General features: G+C 43.2%; 2 protein-coding genes across 3 annotated transcripts; one reads left to right on the top strand and one right to left on the bottom strand.

The window, feature by feature from the left end:
- Window positions 1-404: 404 nt before the first annotated feature.
- LOC137888721 (synaptophysin-like) lies at window positions 405-9,169 on the bottom strand. Its single transcript, XM_068732169.1, has 8 exons — window positions 9,099-9,169; window positions 6,927-6,992; window positions 6,153-6,277; window positions 5,156-5,354; window positions 4,836-5,027; window positions 4,146-4,361; window positions 2,520-2,600; window positions 405-1,984 (listed from the first exon to the last, which is right to left on the bottom strand). Exons 1-7 carry the CDS (start codon window positions 9,114-9,116, stop codon window positions 2,535-2,537), a joined length of 882 nt encoding a protein of 293 aa, XP_068588270.1. The 5' UTR covers window positions 9,117-9,169; the 3' UTR covers window positions 405-1,984; window positions 2,520-2,534.
- A 1,881-nt stretch (window positions 9,170-11,050) lies between these two features.
- On the top strand, window positions 11,051-20,665 carry irak1 (interleukin-1 receptor-associated kinase 1). Of its 2 annotated transcripts, none has more exons than XM_068732201.1 (15): window positions 11,051-11,343; window positions 13,098-13,265; window positions 14,108-14,203; window positions 14,682-14,764; window positions 14,859-15,029; window positions 15,253-15,317; window positions 15,454-15,565; window positions 16,361-16,482; window positions 16,574-16,787; window positions 17,304-17,372; window positions 17,499-17,559; window positions 17,649-17,731; window positions 19,433-20,012; window positions 20,138-20,236; window positions 20,428-20,665. In XM_068732201.1, exons 1-15 carry the CDS (start codon window positions 11,232-11,234, stop codon window positions 20,499-20,501), a joined length of 2,109 nt encoding a protein of 702 aa, XP_068588302.1. In that variant the 5' UTR covers window positions 11,051-11,231; the 3' UTR covers window positions 20,502-20,665. The 2 variants fall into 2 exon arrangements, with proteins under 2 accessions (XP_068588302.1, XP_068588301.1); XM_068732200.1 differs by having other exon boundaries at window positions 17,637-17,731.
- Window positions 20,666-21,572: the final 907 nt, after the last annotated feature.

The following is a 21,572-nucleotide window of genomic DNA, read 5'->3' as shown; positions in this document are numbered from 1 at the left end:
AGAGAATGAGGAGACAAGATAGGAGGGAATGAGGAGACAAGGGAGGAGGGAATGAGGAGACAAGGGAGGAGAGAATGAGGAGACAAGAGAGGAGGGAATGAGGAGACAAGGGAGGAGGGAATGAGGAGACAAGGGAGGAGAGAATGAGGAGACAGGGTAGGAGAGAATGAGAAGACAGGGGAGGAAAGAATGAGGAGACAAGATAGGAGGGAATGAGGAGACAGGGGAGGAAAGAATGAGGAGACAAGAGAGGAGGGGATGAGAAGACAAGGGAGGAGGGAATGAGGAGAGGTATGGGTTAAGAGAGCGAGGAGACAATGGAGGAGAACGGGGGGAGGACACAAGGAGACAATAAAGGAGAGGGAGGACACTAGAGATCATCAGTTCATTGGTTCACTCTCAGGTAACAGACTCAGAACACTTTGTAGTTTATTGAAACTTTACATTGAATAAACACAGCGGGGGGGGGGGTCTCCATAGCAACAACTCACACACATCATCATCACCATGGTTACTGATGCTGAATAGAATATCATCACACAGGAAGTTACATCACAGACGCATGGAGGAGGAACAGGTGGGAGGAAGAGGAGGAAGAACGGGGGAAGGAGGAAGAGGAGGAGAAGGAAGAGGAGGAGGAGGAGGAGGAGGAAGGACAGGGGAAGAGGAGGAAGAGGAGGAGGAAGAGGAGATAGAAAGGAGGCAGGAACAAGAAACGAAGTTCAAAAACAGAAGAAGAAAATGAGAAAATAAAAGAAGTAGAAGAAGTAATGACACACACACACACACACACACACACACACACACACACACACACACACACACACACACACCTGTACAGGAGAACAGGAAGTAGAATCACACTGATCATCAGTTACTGAACAACACAAGCAGGAAACACATCATCATGCAGAGGAAGAACTGCTTCACTTTCAGAACAAAACAAAGAAAAGAAGCCAAGAAGAAGAAGGAGGAGGAGAAGGAGGAGGAGAAGGAGGAGAAGATGAAGAAGGAGGAGAAAAAGAAGGAGGAGAAGGAAGAGGAGAAGGAGGAGAAGAAGAAGATGAAGAAGGAGGAGAAGAAAATGAAGATGGAGAAGAAGAAGAAGAAGATGAAGGAGGAGAAGAAGATGGAGGAGAAGAGGATGAAGAAGAAGGAGACCGAGGAGAAGATGAAGAAGAAGATGAAGATGAAGAAGAAGCATCAAGTTTGTTTTCAGACCCAAAACTTCCCAGAAAGACTTTTACAAAATATACAGCTCACGGCTGCTGCTGATTGGCTGAGCGCCGAGAAGAGAAGACAGGTAACGAATCACAAACGTCCGTCTGAAGAACACCAGAACATCTCTGGTCTTATCAATGGAGTCTGTTGTTCATGAGTTTGAAGCTTCACACGTGTTTCTACTTGTTGAATACAGATCATTGAGCGTGATCAGGTGTGATACTGATTATTAATATTAATGAATCATATTGATATTCAGACGGACGTTTGTAGAGACAACAAACACACAAACAGTGCAAACTGTAAGGACCAGGAGCCATTTTGGATCCAGGTCACCATGAAGCTGGAGTCCGGACCGGGTTGTGGGCGTCACCGCTGTGACATCACTTCCTGTGTTTATTTACATGCAGCAAGACAAACAGCCAACAGCTGGGAGGTGATGTCGGCGGATTCTCGTCTGGTTGTAGTTTGGATCTGATTGGTGAACCCGGTCTGAACAGCTTCATGATTGGCCGGTGTTGATCCTGGAGGGGGCGGGGCATACATTGAGGGGCGAGGCTTATCCTGGGGTTCAATAGGAAACATGAAGATATAATCTATACAACACAAACATACATTCTGTCCACAGGTTATGTTCTTTAATATGAATAACTCATTAATTCATTATAGAGGACATCTAACCCCCCCCATTCACTCTGCAGACAGGAGTGTTGCATTGTGGGTAGGTTGCAGGCGACCCACTCTTGGTTCACTCCAGTGTTTCCTATGCAGGAGACAAACATGAAAAAGAGTCAAGTCTCTAATAATAATAATATATATTATATATTATATAATATATAATATATATATTATATTATATATTATATATATGTTATACAATATATATATATATATTATATTATATATTATATATATTATAATATATATATTATACAATATATATATTATATATTATATAATACGTCTCTGATAGTATATATATATGTTATATATAATATAATAATAAGTCTCTGATAATAAAAGTATCACTGATAATTTCATCAACAAAAACAGTGATGAAAAATATTTAGTTTTAATAAAGAAAAACTAAACTTGGTTCTCTTAAAATGACATACGGATATGGAGCGTAATTTAAAAGTTTCATCAGTGAGTTTCACATATTTAGGGCTCCAGTGAGTCACAATGAACTGATTATTGATTTATTGATCACTGGACTTTTCATTTAAAGTGCCTTGAAGAAGTGTGTTGAATGGAGCAATCAGGGAGCGACCCCAGCCTCTACTTCCTGTGTGACTCACCTGCTTCCTGTCTGTTCACATCTGATTGGAGAAGGAGGTTGGCGCCCCCTGCTGGCCGTAGCCCTGACCGATCTCTGCCTCCTGTAGGAAACACAGGAAACACATGACGTGACATGTATCATGTGACGTGAGACGTGTGACGTGACACGTGACGTGAGACGTGAGGTGAGACGTGAGGTGAGACGTGAGATGTGTGACGTGTGACATGAGGTGAGACGTGACATGATACGTGACGTGTGACGTGAGACGTGAGGTGAGACGTGACATGAGACGTGACGTGTGACGTGAGACGTGAGGTGAGACGTGAGGTGAGACGTGACATGATACGTGACGTGTGACGTGAGACGTGACGTGAGACGTGAGACATGTGACGTGACGTGAAACGTGACGTGAGACGTGACGTGAGACGTGAGACGTGAGGTGAGACGTGACGTGAGACGTGAGACGTGAGACGTGAGACGTGAGGTGAGACGTGACGTGAGACGTGACGTGAGACATGACGTGAGACATGACGTGTGACGTGACATGAGACGTGAGGTGAGACGTGAGGTGAGACGTGAGACGTGAGACGTGAAACGTGAGACGAGACGAGACGTGAGACGAGACGAGACGTGAGACGTGAGACGTGAGACGTGACGTGAGACGTGACGTGAGACGTGACGTGAGACGTGAGACGTGAGACGTGACGTGAGACGTGACGTGAGACGTGACGTGTGACGTGACGTGTGACGTGAGGTGAGACGTGAGGTGAGACGTGAGGTGAGACGTGACGTGAGACGTGTGACGTGAGACGTGTGACGTGAGACGTGAGACGTGACGTGTGACGTGAGGTGAGACGTGAGGTGAGACGTGAGGTGAGACGTGAGGTGAGGTGAGACGTGAGACATGACGAGAGACGTGAGACGTGAGACGTGAGACGTGTGACGTGTGACGTGAGACGTGAGACGTGTGACGTGTGACGTGACCTGTGACGTGAGGTGAGACGTGAGACATGACGAGAGACGTGTGACGTGAGACGTGAGACGTGAGACGTGTGACGTGTGACGTGTGACGTGTAACGTGAGACGTGTGACGTGTGACGTGAGACGTGAGACGTGAGACGTGAGACGTGTGATGTGAGACGTGAGACGCGTGACGTGTGACGTGACCTGTGACGTGAGGTGAGACGTGAGACGTGACACCTGACGAGAGACGTGTGACACATGACGAGAGACGTGTGACGAGAGACGTGTGACGTGAGACATGAGACGTGAGACGTGAGACATGAGACGTGAGACATGAGACGTGAGACGTGAGACATGAGACGTGAGACGTGAGACATGAGACGTGAGACATGAGACGTGTGACGTGACCTGTGACGTGAGGTGAGACGTGAGACATGACGAGAGATGTGTGACGTGTGACGTGACACGTGATACATGACGTATGACGTCTTATATCTTACGTCGACTTTCAAAACGTAGTTCATAGTTGTAGTTGAAACGTTTGGTCGTGCATTTCTGAATTTTTATAATCATCACAAATATCTAACTGATGAGAACAATATCTACATGTTTGGGGATTTTACTCAGAAGGAAAAGTAATTTTAAAACTTGGTCCACGTGTCTTTAGACTCAAACTCCTCACCTGGTTGTACCCCTGCTGGCTGTACTCGGGTTGGTAGCCTCCCTGGTTGCCGGCGTACGGGTCTTGTTCGTACGCCCCCTGCTGGCCGTAAGCGTCCGGAGCGGCGGGTTTCTCCTGAGGAGGCGGAGCTCTCATGAAGGGAGCGATGATGCCCGTCTCCTTAAAGACGAACCACAGGTTCCCGACCCAGAGGATCAGGTTTATGAAGCCGAACGCCTGGAGGAAGACCGGAGAGATTAATACCAGAGAGACTCATCTCAATACATCACTCATATTATATTATATATAAATATATTATATATTATATAAATATATTATATTATATATAAAAATGTAAATATATTATATAAATATATTATATTATAGATATATAGATAAATAGATTATATGATATATAAACGTCTGAACACAAGATTAGATCCTAAATGTGACTTTAAATAATAACTACTGAGTATCTGGACCAGTGGACTCTGGTCCTCTGTGTGGACTATAGTCCTCGATGTGGACTCCGGTCCTCCATGAAAGAGGAGGTGAACTCATTCGTCCTCTGATTGATCTTCATACGTTTGTATCTTTGAGAACTTTGACTTCTTCTAGAACGACGAGTTAATATTTAACAGAACTGAAACCCTGGTTTCTTTCAGCGGTGAGTCTGAGCCCACCAGACCGGCAGAGTCCTCATGGTCTCACCACGGAGGTGTTGAGTCCGGACATGACCGGGTCGTGGACTTCGCGGCAATTGTTCCCTTTGGTCTCGCAGGCCGAGATCAGAGTGATGACCTCGGCGGGGTCGGTGGCCGTCTTCACGTCGGACAGACCTTTGGCCCACGCAGCCGAACTCACCAACCACATGAAGGAGAACACGGAGGTCACCGCCAGGTCCTGCACACACACACACACACACACACACACACACACACACACACACACACACACACACACACACACACACTGTGACACACATGTCTCCCAGAGGATAGAAGTCAGAGGTCTCACGGCGGCGGACTCACAAGCAGCGGGCCCTTGTTGTTCTCTTTGTACTTGTCGAAGAAGAAGACGTAGATGCTGAGAGCCGCGGTGGAGTAGAGGAAGGCGAAGACGCCGATGGTGACGAAGAACTCTGCTGAGGAAGAGTAGTCGCCCACCAGGAAGAGACGTTCCGTGTTCCCCCCCCGACAGGTGGGGGCGTCAAAGTACACCTGGTGGAGTCTGAGAGAGGGGGAGGAGCTTCAGCGTTAGCTACGTAGCTCTGAGAGAATGCTTTATTGATTGTCAGAGGAAAACATCAGGATGTTTCAGAGATCAATAAGAAAAGTTTATAAAACACTAATATGAATAAAATAATAATAACTAGAAAAGAACAATTACTAAAGTTCTACTTGAACTTGAGCATTCTAACATGTACACATTGCTGACATGCTAATGCTGACATGCTAATGCTAAAATTAGATTGAAAATTGATTACATTGATTACATTGATTATATTGATTACATTGATTGTATTGATTACATTGATTATATTGATTACATTGATTGTATTGATTACATTGATTATATTGATTACATTGATTGTATTGATTACATTGATTATATTGATTATATTGATTACATTGATTATATTGATTATATTGATTACATTGATTGTATTGATTACATTGATTATATTGATTACATTGATTGTATTGATTACATTGATTACATTGATTATATTGATTACATTGATTGTATTGATTACATTGATTATATTGATTACATTGATGTATTGATTACATTGATTACATTGATTATATTGATTACATTGATTATATTGATTATATTGATTACATTGATTGTATTGATTACATTGATTACATTGATTATATTGATTACATTGATTATATTGATTACATTGATTGTATTGATTATATTGATTACATTGATTATATTGATTACATTGATTGTATTGATTATATTGATTACATTGATTATATTGATTAGGGTGATAATATTCATGAGTGCTGCACTGACCTGAACGGATACTCAAACTCCACCTCGATAGCCAGGTCGCTCTCTGTCCGGTTCTTACACTCCACCGCCATCCGGAACATCCCAGAATAACTGCCACAGGTGGAGAAGGCAAAGATGGCGAAGAACTGGAAGAAAAGACCAAATATTATTCTAAAATAACTAAAATACTGAAATTCACTGGTGCTTTGAGCTACATGCTAACATGCTCACAGTGACAATACTATCATGCTTATGTTTACCATGTTCACCATATGTTAGCATGTTAGCATGCTAACACTAGCTAATGATCAGTAATCAGTCTTTAGTTCTGCCGGTGATTGGTCACAAACCAAAGTGTTGGACACATGAACATGTTGACCTGAGGATCAATAACGTTATTATAATTCATCCTAAATGATGAAGAAATATTCATCTCCATCCCATAATAGTTGTTGAGATGTTTCACCTGAACCACTTCACCTATGTTCATGTTTTGCTTTAATGCTGCATTGTAAGAAAAGTTTGGGTTAAGTTTGGGATAGCTCTTTCTCTGATAGAACAATAGATCTTTGATAGAACAGCAGATCTCTGATAGAACAATAGATCTTTGATAGAACAGTAGATCTCTGATAGAACAATAGATCTTTGATAGAACAGCAGATCTCTGATAGAACAATAGATCTTTGATAGAACAGTAGATCTCTGTCAGAACAGCAGATCTTTGATAGAACAGTAGATGTTTGATAGATCAGTATATATTTGATAGAACAGTAGATTATGGTGAGATGAACTGACCCATTGTAAGGCCTTAATGAAGCCCAGAGGAACCTTCAGCACCCGGAACTGACCCTGAGCCACCATCTGCAGACAGAAAGAGAGAAGACGGTTACATTCATTCATTTAGAAAATCACTTTATTTCAACACAACTTTTCAAAGTAAAGTTACAAAGTTTATTTTGGTTGAACCAGGATTTAAACATTTCAAGACAAATAAAATCAGACAAAAATAAAACAATAAATATAATAAACAACCAAAACATCAATAATGATAATAATAAATATAAAACGACAACTAATATATAAAATAAAAAAATGAAATTAGTAAATTGATAGTAAAAATAAAATGGCGTACAAGAGTATTTTTTCATCTTTGTATTGATACGTTTTGAGAAAGTATTTAAAAGATGGTGTATGATGTAAATACTGAAGCAGCAAAACCACAGATAAACAATATAAAAATGTATTTCACTTTGACGATTAAGATGTTTTTAATTTAGAACAAGTAAGATGATGGAACAGACAAATGAATAACTCCTGTTACAGCTTAGTTAATAATACAACACGCAGTAACACTTCGAATCTGGAACATTTCCACAATGTTCTCAAAATGTTTTGGGAACATGTTCACAATGTTCTCAGAGTGTTTTGAAACATTTTTACGATGTTCTCAGAATGTTTTGGGAACATTTTCACGATGTTCTCAGAATGTTTTGGGAACGTTTTCACGATGTTCTCAGAATGTTTTGGGAACGTTTTCACGATGTTCTCAAACGTCACATTTTGTCAAGTCATTCTGAGTCACATGAGTCAGTAACGTGACTCACATACGTGTCAAGTTAAAGTCAAACACTTTTCTTCAACCTCACTTCACATTATTTAACTTATTATAAACAGCCCAAAAATACTCAATATATATTTATGTATACACACACTGTTATTATAACAATAGTATTGAGAGATTACAAGCTATAGTTTTATTAAATAAAATAATAAATTCAAAGAGATATTACATGAGTATTATGAAAGTGATATGTGTAATACTTTGTTGTAATATTTAAAAGAGTACAGTCTAGTTGATTTGATGCTATTTTGCAGTAATATTTCAGCAATATTGAATAGTGATACTTTAGTAATATTGTATAGAATATAGCAGTAATATTTCATAATACTATTGCAGTAGTAGAGCAGGAATAAATATAAGTAATTTTGCAGTAATGTATAGCAGTAATATTTTGTAGTAGTATATTTATATCAGTAATATTTCAGAGTATTTGAGCAGAATTCTACAGATTCGTCAGTCTCCATTTTACCGCTGAGGAGGATGAACCTAGGTTATTATTATTACCGGGTTATACCAGGTTATACTGGATTATTACCAGGTTATACTGGGTTATTACCAGGTTATACCGGGTTATTACCGGGTAATGGATTATTACCGGGTTATTAATGGGTTATTACCGGGTTATTACTGGGTTATTACTGTAGGACTTGGATAAGACAATAAGGATCCTTTAAACCAGATCCGGTTAGACCCGCAACAACAAAATCATCATCATCTTCATCTTCTTCATCATCTTCATCATCATCAGCTGCAGCATCCTGAGCGGAGAGGAAATCCCCCCCCCCCTCCTCCTCCTCCTCCGGCTTCCATTTCACACACACACATAGACACACACACACACACACACACACACACACACACACACACACACACACACACACAGGAGGAATGTGTCGCACGCGAACACGGAGCAGCTGAATGTTTGTTTTTCCTCTCGTTCTCCTGCAGACAGCGTTCAGGGCTGAATGCCCCGCTCACACCTGATCAATACCTTTGATATTGATGCTCTCTATCAGTCCGATGACGACATCAATAATAACAGTAATTCATGCAGAAAGAACAGATCTTCCTCGTGTATTGATCCCTCTGATGTTCTGCTTATTATCGATATAATTTGTATTAATATGATATAGATCCCTCCGCCGTGATGCAGCCCGACACACGCACACACACACACACACACACACACACACACACACACACACACACACACACACACACACACCTTCTAACACGAATCACCGACACGCACACGAACACACCCCGAGCAGAGAGCACGACTCGGGACAGAGAAGAGGAAGAGGAAGAAGGATGGTGAGATGTGATGAAGATGAAGATGTTCGTACCTTATTCACGAGGTCCATCCTGCCGCCTTTCGAGAGGAGAGAGAGGAGAGGAGAGGAGAGGAGGGAGGAGAGGAGGGAGGAGGGGGGGCGTCATGTAGTAGGAGGTGATGACGTGATGACGTGATGATGACGATGATGAAGGCCTGTAGAAATAGTGTATCTATCAATAAATATATTAATAAATAAGATATCAAATTCAACTTATTTATATCAAATGAACCAAAATGACAAAAGTCATTCAATAAAAAAATTAAATAATTGATAATATATATATATATATATATATACATAAATATATATATATATATATTTATGTATATATATATATATATATATATATATTTATTAATATATATACATAAATAATTAATAATATATAAATATACATATATATGTTATGTATATATATATACACATATATATTTATATATATATAAATATTTATGTGTATATATATATATATATATACATAAATAATTAATAATATATATAGACATATACATATATGTTATGTATGTATGTATATGTATATTATTAATTATTTATGTATATATATACATAACATATATATGTATATGTATATATATTATTAATTATTTATGTATATATATACATATATATATAAATAATAAATAATATATAATACAATTTATTTACTTACTTCTCTGGTAATTGAGGAACAGATTCAGGTTCCTCAACCTGTGTGAGTGTGTGTGTGTGTGTGTGTGTGAGCGTGTGAGTGTGTGTGTGTGTGTGTGTGTGTGTGTGTGTGTGAGTGTGTGTGTGTGTGTGTGTGTGTGTGTGTGTGTGTGTGAGCGTGTGCGTGTGTGAGTGTGTGTGTGTGTGTGTGTGTGAGCGTGTGTGTGTGTGTGTGTGTGTGAGCGTGTGTGTGTGTGTGTGTGTGTGTGAGCGTGAGTGTGTGTGTGAGCGTGTGCGTGTGTGTGTGTGTGTGTGTGAGAGCGTGTGAGTGTGTGAGCGTGTGTGTGTGTGTGTGTGTGAGTGTGTGTGTGTGTGAGAGTGTGTGTGTGTGTGTGTGTGTGTGCGTGTGTGTGTGTGTAAAAAATGTAATTACTTCAACATCTACTTCAGTAATTATAAAAAAAATTGACTGTAATAATGTAATGTAATATAATAGTTTATAACGATGATGTTATCTGAGGAAAGTGATGAAAGATTAATAATAAATAAATAAATATATATTTATACACATTAATTATATTTATTATATTTATACACATTAATTATATTTATACACATTAATTATTTATCAGTTATATAAACAGACAGAAACAAACATTTACACGTCACAATAAATATCAGAATATTTATATTTATATGTATTTATATTTTAACAGATTCAGAGAGACCACCTCTACTGCGTCATTCAGGATCAGGATCAGGTTCAGGATCAGGTTCAGGATCAGGTTCAGGATCAGGATCAGGATCAGATTCAGGTTTTAAAAAAGAATAATGATTATTATTATAAATAATACAATTAATGTAATACATAATAAAAATAAAAACAATAATTATTATTAAAAATAATAATGAACATTATTAATAATCAACATAATTGTAAATTATAGTAATTTGTTATTATTAATAATAATAATAATAAATTATTATTATTAAAAATAATACAATTATTATAATAAATAATACAAATAAAAACAATAACAATAAGTATTATTATACAATGAATAATGATTTAAAATAATAATTTTATATATATTTTATAATAATAAATTAATAATTAATTATGAATCATAATAATCAGGCATCAGGTTTAGTAATCAGCTCAAACATCTCACGTTTTAATGACTGAATTCTCTAAACCTCTGTTTCTTTTGTTGAGTTACGAATTCATTTCTCAGGAGACCGTGAGGCTACATGTCTTTTATTTTGGAGGGGTACTAACCAAAACCGGCTCTTATTGCAGTGAGCTTGAGCCACAGAGGCCGGAAGCAGCAGAGGAGCTGAACTTGTTGATTTTACAGAGTTTTTAAAGTTTGTAGCTTGTTCGATCCGGACGGTTCTGAAGTGATGCAGACATCCGGGTACTTTTAGCTGTTAGCCGTTAGTTTGTTATCTGTTAGCTGTTAGCTTCAGGTACCGTTTAGTCTCCATTAAAACATGTCTTCAGGAGACTACAGAGCGACGTTTCTCTACCAGCTGCCGCCCTCCGTCCTCTGGGAGTTCTTCCGGGTCATGGACGGACTGTCAGACCTGGACTGGACCCGCTTCGGTGAGTCAGGACCAGAACAAGGAGTTTCTGTTGCTGCTAACGGCTAACAAGGTGTAATGTTAACTGTAGCCTCTAACGGATAACAAGGTGTAATGTTAACTGTAGCAGCTAACTGCTAACAAGGTGTAATGCTAACGCCACTCTGTGAACAAGTAACATTCAGTACACTGTAACGTTAAGTACACGAGTAACGTTAAGTACACAAGTAACGTGAAGTACACAAGTAACGTGAAGTACACAAGTAACGTTAAGTACACGAGTAACATGAAGTACACAAGTAACATTAAGTACACGAGTAACGTTAAGTACACAAGTAACGTTAAGTACACAAGTAACTTTAAGTACACGAGTAACGTTAAGTACACGAGTAACGTTAAGTACACGAGTAACGCTAAGTACACGAGTAACATGAAGTACACAAGTAACATTAAGTACACAAGTAACATTAAGTACACGAGTAACGCGAAGTACACGAGTAACGCTAAGTACACGAGTAACGTTAAGTACACGAGTAACGTTAAGTACACAAGTAACGTTAAGTACACTGTAGCGTTAAGTACACGAGTAACGTGAAGTACACAAGTAACACTAAGTACACAAGTAACATCAAGTAACGTTAAGTACACAAGTAACGTTAAGTACACTGTAACATTAAGTACACAAGTAACGTTAAGTACACAAGTAACGTTAAGTACACTGTAACGTCAAGTACACAAGTAACGTTAAGTACACAAGTAATGTTAAGTACACTGTAACGTTAAGTACACGAGTAACGTGAAGTACATGAGTAACGTTAAGTACACAAGTAACATTAAGTACACGAGTAACGTTAAGTACACGAGTAACGCTAAGTACACGAGTAACATGAAGTACACAAGTAACATTAAGTACACAAGTAACATTAAGTACACGAGTAACGCGAAGTACACGAGTAACGCTAAGTACACGAGTAACGTTAAGTACACAAGTAACGTTAAGTACACTGTAGCGTTAAGTACACGAGTAACGTGAAGTACACAAGTAACACTAAGTACACAAGTAACATCAAGTAACGTTAAGTACACAAGTAACGTTAAGTACACTGTAACATTAAGTACACAAGTAACGTTAAGTACACAAGTAACGTTAAGTACACTGTAACGTCAAGTACACAAGTAACGTTAAGTACACAAGTAATGTTAAGTACACTGTAACGTTAAGTACACAAGTAACGTGAAGTACATGAGTAACGTTAAGTACACAAGTAACATTAAGTACACGAGTAACGTTAAGTACACGAGCAACGTTAAGTAGACAAGTAACGTTAAGTACACAAGTAACGTTAAGTAGACGAGTAACGTTAAGTATATGAGTAACGTTAAGTACACGAGTAACGTTAAGTAGATGAGTAACGTTAAGTATATGAGTAACGTTAAGTACACATGTAACGTTAAGTACACAAGTAGCGTTAAGTATACGAGTCACGTTAAGTATACGAGTCACGTTAAGTACACGAGTAACGTTAAGTACAAAAGTAAAGTTAAGTACACAAGCAACGTAAAGTTAAATACATGGGTATTCTGATACTGAAGTAACAGTACACTAGTATTATGTATATTAAAGTGTTATGAACTACTTCATATTCCATCTGCTGCTAGGGTTGTGAAGATCAATAGTTTGATGAATAACTCAAGCTGTCAGATGAATGTAGTAAAAACTACAACGTTTAAGTACAAGTACAATTCATTGATAGATGTATTTACATGCATTTGAAGCCTCAGAGGTCCTCGGGGATCAGACCGCCGTACGATTGGCCGAGAAGATCAAGAGGCGGACCGACTGGGTGATGAACCAATGGGAGAACAGGAACGGTTGTGTCGGGGAGCTGATCGACCTGTTGGAGCGTCTGGAGCTGCTCCGCCCCCGTGATGTCATCCTGGGCTGTGAGTTCTCAAACACCACAGCTGACTTCTCTCTCTGCAGGGGCCTCCAGTCTGAAGCCTTCCTCACCACCTCCTCCTCCTCCTCCTCCTCCTCTTCCTCTCTCTGCAGGGGCCTCCAGTCTGAAGCCTTCCTCACCACCTCCTCCTTCTCCTCTTCCTCTTCCTCTCTGCAGGGGCCTCCAGTCTGAAGCCTTCCTCACCACCTCCTCCTCCTCCTCTTCCTCTTCCTCTCTCTGCAGGGGCCTCCAGTCTGAAGCCTTCCTCACCACCTCCTCCTCCTCCTCCTCTTCCTCTCTCTGCAGGGGCCTCCAGTCTGAAGCCTTCCTCACCACCTCCTCCTCCTCCTCTTCCTCTTCCTCTCTCTGCAGGGGCCTCCAGTCTGAAGTCTTCCTCACCTCCTTCTCCTCCTCTTGCTCTCTCTACAGGGGCCTCCAGTCTGAAGCCTTCCTCACCACCTCCTCCTCCTCCTCCTCTTGCTCTCTCTGCAGGGGCCTCCAGTCTGAAGCCTTCCTCACCTCCTTCTCCTCCTCTTGCTCTCTCTGCAGGGGCCTCCAGTCTGAAGCCTTCCTCACCACCTCCTCCTCCTCCTCCTCTTGCTCTCTCTGCAGGGGCCTTCAGTCTGAAGCCTTCCTCACCTCCTTCTCCTCCTCTTCCTCTCTCTGCAGGGGCCTCCAGTCTGAAGCCTTCCTCACCTCCTTCTCCTCCTCTTGCTCTCTCTGCAGGGGCCTCCAGTCTGAAGCCTTCCTCACCACCTCCTCCTCCTCCTCCTCTTGCTCTCTCCGCAGGGGCCTTCAGTCTGAAGCCTTCCTCACCTCCTTCTCCTCCTCTTCCTCTCTCTGCAGGGGCATCCAGTCTGAAGCCTTCCTCACCTCCTCTTCCTCAACCCACACGGTCTGAGGCCACGCCCACAATGAGCACCGTCAGACTGAGCTCAACAGGTAACACACACACATACACACACACACACACACACCTACACACAGGTAACACACACACAGGTATCACACACACACAGGTAACATCCCGTTCTTCATCTCCCGTTCTTCATCTCCTGTTCTTCATCTCCCGTTCTTCATCTCCTGTTTTTCATCTCCCGTTCTTCATCTTCCGTTCTTCATCTCCCGTTCTTCATCTCTTGTTCTTCATCTCCCGTTCTTCATCTCCCGTTCTTCATCTCCCGTTCTTCAGCTCCCGTTCTTCATCTCTTGTTCTTCATCTCCCGTTCTTCATCTCCCGTTCTTCATCTCCCGTTCTTCATCTCCCGTTCTTCATCTCTTGTTCTTCATCTCCCGTTTTTCATCTCTCGTTCTTCATCTCCCGTTCTTCATCTCCCGTTCTTCATCTCCCGTTCTTCATCTCTTGTTCTTCATCTCTTGTTCTTCATCTCCCGTTCTTTATCTCCTGTTCTTCATTTAGTAGATGAAGGAGGCGGAAGACCCCTCCCCAGACCGGCCCCGCCCCCCCCCAATCTGCAGTCTGACCTCCACCAACCCGCCCAGGTAACACCCCCCCCACCCGCTACACACACACACACACACACATATATACATGGTGATGTTCTAATATATTGATGATGATGATGTCACACCTCAGCCCCCCCCGGTGGTGTCGAGCAGCAGCGGGGTGATGTGCTGGTCCTATGAAGAGGTGCATGCTGGGACGGTGGGGTTCTCCCCCTCCCTGCAGGTGGGGGAGGGGGGGTTTGGAGTCGTGTACAGAGCGTCTCTGAGGAACACCGACTGTGCTGTCAAGAGACTCAAACAGGTCAGCCAATCACAGCGCAGATCACACATGAGTCACATCACTGATCAATAACTATGGATCACATCTGTGTTTCTATTGGCTGTCCTCATAGAGGAGTTTGACACGGCCGCATTATTACCTGAGTCTTCTCCAATCAGAGGGTTTCTACATGTGTCACTGACAGGAAGTGGACTGTGATTGGTCACAGCTGTTGTTGTTGTTGTTGTTGTTGTTGTTGTTGTAGGACTGTCTGCTGGACTGGACTCTGCTGAAGGAGAGCTTTCAGACTGAAGTGGACCAACTGTCAAAGTGAGTATACTGTGTGTGTGTGTGTGTGTATATGTATATATATATATATATATATATATATATATATATATATATATATATATTCATATCTACCTGTGTTTGTGTTCATGAGATGTGATCACAGTTTGTTGTTCAGGTTCAGACATCCCAACATCGTGGATCTGTTGGGTTTCAGTGAAGGACCAGGATCAGTGTGTCTGATCTACAGCTACATGGAGCTCAGATCACTGGAGGACCAGCTGCACAACGTAACACACACACACACACACACACACACACACACACACACACACACACACACACACACACACACACTTCTTTACATTACAGTCATTTAGCAGACGCTTTTATTCAAAGTGTTTTCAACATCGGTATTGAAGAGAACTACTAGTCACCAGAAGTCATGAGTGCATCTCCTTTAAACAAACATCTAAGAGCATGAAGCAGAGAGAAGTACACAAACAAACTAGTATGGATACAATAAGTACAATAAGTGGAAGGCTCAGGGTAGCACTTCCTGGAGAGGTGGGTCTTCAGCCTGATGAGAGATGAGCAGCGACTCTGCTGTCCTGACGTCAGTGGAGTTCATTCCACCACTGAGGGGCCAGAACAGGAAACAGACGTGACCGGGTCGATCGCCCCGAGGCAGCAGAGAGAAGTGGTCTGACGGGGGTGTGGGTCTTGACCGTGGTCTGGAGATAGGAAGGAGCTGTTCCTTTCACTGCCCTGTATTCTAGCACCAGAGTCTTAGACTGGATGAGCTCTTACAGGGAGCCAGTGTAGAGAACGGAGAAAGGAAGTTGTGTGGGAGAACTTGGGGCGATTGAACACCAGGCGAGCTGCAGCTTTCTGGACAAGACCAGAGGTCTGATGACCGACGCCGGGGCTCCGGCAATACACACACAATGTAACACACCTAACACACAATGTAACACGCACACACTGTACGTGTCCTCACATGTTTTAACCGTTTCTAGCCTTATGTCCTGGTGTGTGTGTGTGTGTGTGTGTGTGTGTGTGTGTGTGTGCGCTCGCGCTCTCAGGAGTGTGTGTGTCTGTCCTGGTCTCAGAGAGTCGGTGTGGTTAAAGGAGCCTCAGCAGCGCTGCAGTTCCTTCACTTCCCCCCCGACGGTCACAGGGCTCTGATCCACGGAGACGTGAAGAGGTCTGCAGACGATCCTGGTCTCTGCCAACACCACGATCCTGTTGGACCGGCTCTGAATTCTGAGGTCTCGTGTCCGTCTTTGTCTCCGCAGCTCAAACATCCTGTTGGACCGCCACCTGGTGGCCAAGCTGGCCGACTTCGGTCTGGCTCGGTTCGCGTGTCGCGGCTCGTCAGGACGCTCGGCGGCTCAGACGGCGTCGGTGGGTAAAACGGAGACGGTCAGAGGAACGCTGGCGTACCTGCCCGTCGAATACGTGAGGGACGGACAACTGGGGACGGCTGTGGACGTGTACAGCTTCGGAGTGGTGAGACACCGCAGGGACTCATGGGAAATGTAGTTAGTTCACCTGAGACAGAAGATCTCCGCTGGGATCATCAAATATTTTCAATTCTAATCCTGATCCCTCTAATCCTGATCTCCTCTAATCCTGATCTCCTCTAATCCTGATCCCCTCTAATCCTGATCCCCTCTAGTCCTGATGTCCTCTAGTCCTGATCTCCTCTAGTTCTGATCTCCTCTAATCCTGATCCCCTCTAATCCTGATCTCCTCTAGTCCTGATCCCCTCTAGCCCCTCTCCCTTCTAATCCTGATCCCTTCTAGTCCTGATCTCCTCTAATCTTGATCCCCTCTAGTCCTGATCCCCTCTAATCCTGATCCCCTCTAGTCCTGATCCTCATGTTGTGGTCTGAGTCCTGGTCTTGGTGAGGGGAGGGTAACTGTGAAATATCGCCTGATCGATCCATCCTAAATCAATCCACGATGTCACGAGCACAGTGATGTCATCGTATCTCATGACATCACACATCTCGTGTGTTTCAGGTTTTGTTGGAGGTTCTGACGGGACGTCGAGCTCTGGAGAAGGACAGGAAGTCAGGAGAGACATACCTGGTGAGAACACACACACACACACAAACACACACTCAGACACACACAGACACACACACACACACACATAGACAGACAGACAGACAGACAGACAGTGATGTGGTTCTTGTTCTGTTTGCGGTTGTGTAGAAGGACCTGGTGGAGGAGGTTGAGGACTGGAGGAACCAGCTGGACCACCGGCTGATCTCAGGTCAGTCTGTGTGTGTTTGTATCTGCTGATATTCCTGCTTGTTACCTGCAGCTGCTGTACTCATGATGTGTCTTCAGGGGACGCTGCAGAACCAGCTGGCTGCATGGAGGTGGTGGATCTGGCCTGCAGGTGTCTGGACAAGAAGAGGAAGAAGAGACCAGCAATGACAGAGGTCAGAAAGACTTGAGGTGTTTTTGTAAGCAGGTGGTCTGACACCAGTCCAACTCTAGTCCAACACAAGTCCAACTCTAGTCCTACTCTAGTCCGACACCAGTCCAACTCTAGTCCAACACCAGTCCAACTCTAGTTCAACTCCAGTCCAACACCAGTCCAACTCTAGTTCAACTCCAGTCCAACTCTAGTCCAACTCCAGTCCAACACCAGTCCAACTCTAGTTCAACTCCAGTCCAACTCTAGTCCTACTCTAGTCCGACACCAGTCCAACTCTAGTTCAACTCCAGTCCAACACCAGTTCAACTCTAGTCCAACTCTAGTCCGACACCAGTCCAACTCTAGTCCAACACCAGTCCAACTCTAGTTCAACTCCAGTCCAACTCTAGTCCAACACCAGTCCAACTCTAGTTCAACTCCAGTCCAACTCTAGTCCTACTCTAGTCCGACACCAGTCCAACTCTAGTCCAACACCAGTCCAACTCTAGTCCAACTAGTTCAACTCTAGTCCTACTCTAGTCCGACACCAGTCCTACTCTAGTTCAACTCCAGTCCAACTCTAGTCCTACTCTAGTCCGACACCAGTCCAACTCTAGTCCAACACCAGTCCAACTCTAGTCCAACACCAGTCCAACTCTAGTTCAACTCCAGTCCAACTCTAGTCCTACTCTTGTCCGACACCAGTCCAACTCTAGTCCAACTCTAGTCCTACTCTAGTCCGACACCAGTACAACTCTAGTCCAACACCAGTCTGACACCAGTCCAACTCTAGTCCGACAACAGTCTAACTCTAGTCCAACACCAGTCCAACTCTAGTCCAACTCTAGTCCGACACCAGTCCAACTCTAGTCCGACACTAGTCCAACTCTAGTCCGACACCAGTCCAACTCTAGTCCGACACCAGTCCAACTCTAGTCCGACACCAGTCCAACTCTAGTCCAATACCAGTCCGACACCAATCCGACACCAGTCCAACTCTAGTCCGACACCAGTCCAACTCTAGTCCAACACCAGTCCAACTCTAGTCCGACACTAGTTTAACGCTAGTCCGACACCAGTCCAACTCTAGTCCGACACCAGTCCAACTCTAGTCCGACACCAGTCCAACTCTAGTCCAACACCAGTCCAATTCTAGTCCGACACCAGTCTAACTCTAGTCCGACACCAGTCCAACTCCAGTCCAACTCTAGTCCGACACCAGTCCGACACCAGTCCAACTCTAGTCCAATTCTAGTCCAACACCAGTCCAATTCTAGTCCGACACCAGTCTAACTTTAGTCCAACTCTAGTCCGACACCAGTCCACCTCTAGTCCGACACCAGTCCAACGCTAGTCCAACACCAGTCCAACTCTAGTCCAACACCAGTCCAATTCTAGTCCAACACCAGTCCAATTCTAGTCCGACACCAGTCTAACTTTAGTCCAACTCTAGTCCGACACCAGTCCAACTCCAGTCCAACTCTAGTCAACTCTAGTTCAACACCAGTCCAACTCTAGTCCAACTCTAGTCCAACTCTAGTTCAACTCTAGTTCAACTCCAGTCCAACTCTAGTCCTACGCTAGTCTGACACCAGTCCAACTCTAGTCCAACACCAGTCCAACTCTAGTCCAACTCTAGTCCGACACCAGTCCAACTCTAGTCCAACTCTAGTCCACCTCGTCAGATCCTCTTCAGTTCCTCATGTCAATGTTTTCCTCTCAGGTGTTTGACAAACTTCAGGATGTCCACGTCATCTTGAGTAAGACCAGGTCCTCCTCCCACCTCCATCATCCTCATCTTCAACCCCCCTCCCTGTTCTTCCCCAAACCCCCACGCCCCCTGGACTCCAGTGTGGGGACTCTGTCCAACCAGCTGTCCAAACTGGGCCCACTGGAGGACACCTCCCAGCTCTCCCAGTCCTCTCAGTTGTCCTCCCTCTCCTCTTTCTGCTCCCTCACCCCTCCTCATCCGCTGCTCTCCTCCTCCTCCTCTTTCACCGGTCCGTGTGAAACCGATGAGAGTCGAGGCTTCTCCCAGTATGACATTCACTGCCAGTTCAGATCCAACGGGTCCAGGTCTCTGTCTCCATCCACCAGAGACCAGTATCACAGTCCTACTGGGCCCACCGAGTCCCAGTTGAGCCAGCCTTCTGTCCCCACTGAAGACCAGTACAACTTCCCTCCCCTCACAGGGCCCCCCCCGGGACCAGACCCCGGAAGTCAGACCACAGCAGGGTTCTACGGTGTCCCAGAATGTCTCTCTCCTGGGGGGTCCCTGCAGTCCTTGTCTCCAGAGTCCTCAGGTACGTCAGCAGGTTGTTAAAGTACCCGTTCTATAATGAAGGTTGTTTATTGGATTGGTTTCGGAGACGTTTCTTCTCATGGTTCATGTCTCAATCTATAAACTGATCCACTTCCTGTGTTTCAGTCCTCATGAATCCCAGTAAGCAGCGTTTGCTGCAGAAGAAAACTCTGTACGAAGAAGGAAGGATTCAAACTCCTGAGCTGCTGTCGTCTGATGACCTCTGTATGTAAAACACGGATATTTCATGTTTAAATACTTTATTTTATCATAGTTAATGGCCTCATCTCATTTAACTTGTCATATTCATATCAAATGTGTTTAATCTCATGTCATGTCTCATTACATATTTATTGTCATTTTATTGACTGTTCATCTCACTCGTGTCTCATTTCTTGTTTCCTGTGTGACATCAGACGGAGGGAGGAGTTGTGACCGAGGACCGGAGGAGAGTGACGAGCTGGATTATCTTCCTGCTAAACACCACTGACCTGTTTCACACTTTGATCAGTATGTTTGTATGATGAACTGTAAGGAGGCCGTTGTGTGTCACATGTGTGTATATGAATATTCATTCACTAAGTTTATACAAATCAATAAACACAAAGAGTCCTTCAGCTGCTGAGGGTCACATGAAGGTATGACATCATCAAACCTGTAGCGTCGTGTCATCAGTGACATCATGTCATCAGTGACGTGATGTATCTAGTACTACACTGTGTATCATGATGTATCTAGTACTACACTGTGTATCTAGTACTACACTGTGTATCATGATGTATCTAGTACTACACTGTGTATCTAGTACTACACTGTGTATCATGATGTATCTAGTACTACACTGTATCATGATGTATCTAGTACTACACTATGTATCTAGTACTACACTGTGTATCATGATGTATCTAGTACTACACTGTGTATCTAGTACTACACTGTGTATCATGATGTATCTAGTACTACACTGTATCATGATGTATCTAGTACTACACTATGTATCTAGTACTACACTGTGTATCATGATGTATCTAGTACTACACTGTGTATTTAGTACTACACTGTGTATCTAGTACTACACTGTGTATCATGATGTATCTAGTACTACACTGTGTATCATGATGTATCTAGTACTACACTATGTATCTAGTACTACACTGTGTATCATGATGTATCTAGTACTACACTGTGTATTTAGTACTACACTGTGTATCATGATGTATTTAGTACTACACTGTGTATCACTGTGTAGCTCTGTTAGCCGTTAGCCACCTGGCCTATCTGTGTTTGTTTGGTTGCCGTTGGCAGCAAGATGGCGGCTCCCATCCCGGCACACAGGCCGTCTGTCCTGCTTATTTAACATAATATATATAATTATAATAATAATAATAATAATAATATATATCATATGTATCAGTGCTTCCCCCTCACATCGGTGCATGGAGCCGCCTCACTAACCCGTAGCTGGATCTCTGTCTGGTTTATGTTAGCCTGAGCGGCTAACAGCTAACACCGACTCTTCTGTGTTCACGGAGCTAAGATGGCGGACGGTGTGCCGCAGTCT

The sequence above is a fragment of the Cebidichthys violaceus genome, unplaced genomic scaffold (genome assembly GCF_023349555.1).
Source record: "Cebidichthys violaceus isolate CVI_PGR_0920_01 unplaced genomic scaffold, fCebVio1.0.p SCAF_57, whole genome shotgun sequence".
Taxonomy (NCBI): domain Eukaryota; kingdom Metazoa; phylum Chordata; class Actinopteri; order Perciformes; family Stichaeidae; genus Cebidichthys; species Cebidichthys violaceus.
Note: the sequence above shows the minus strand (reverse complement) of the source record. Positions and strands in the feature narration are given on the sequence as shown.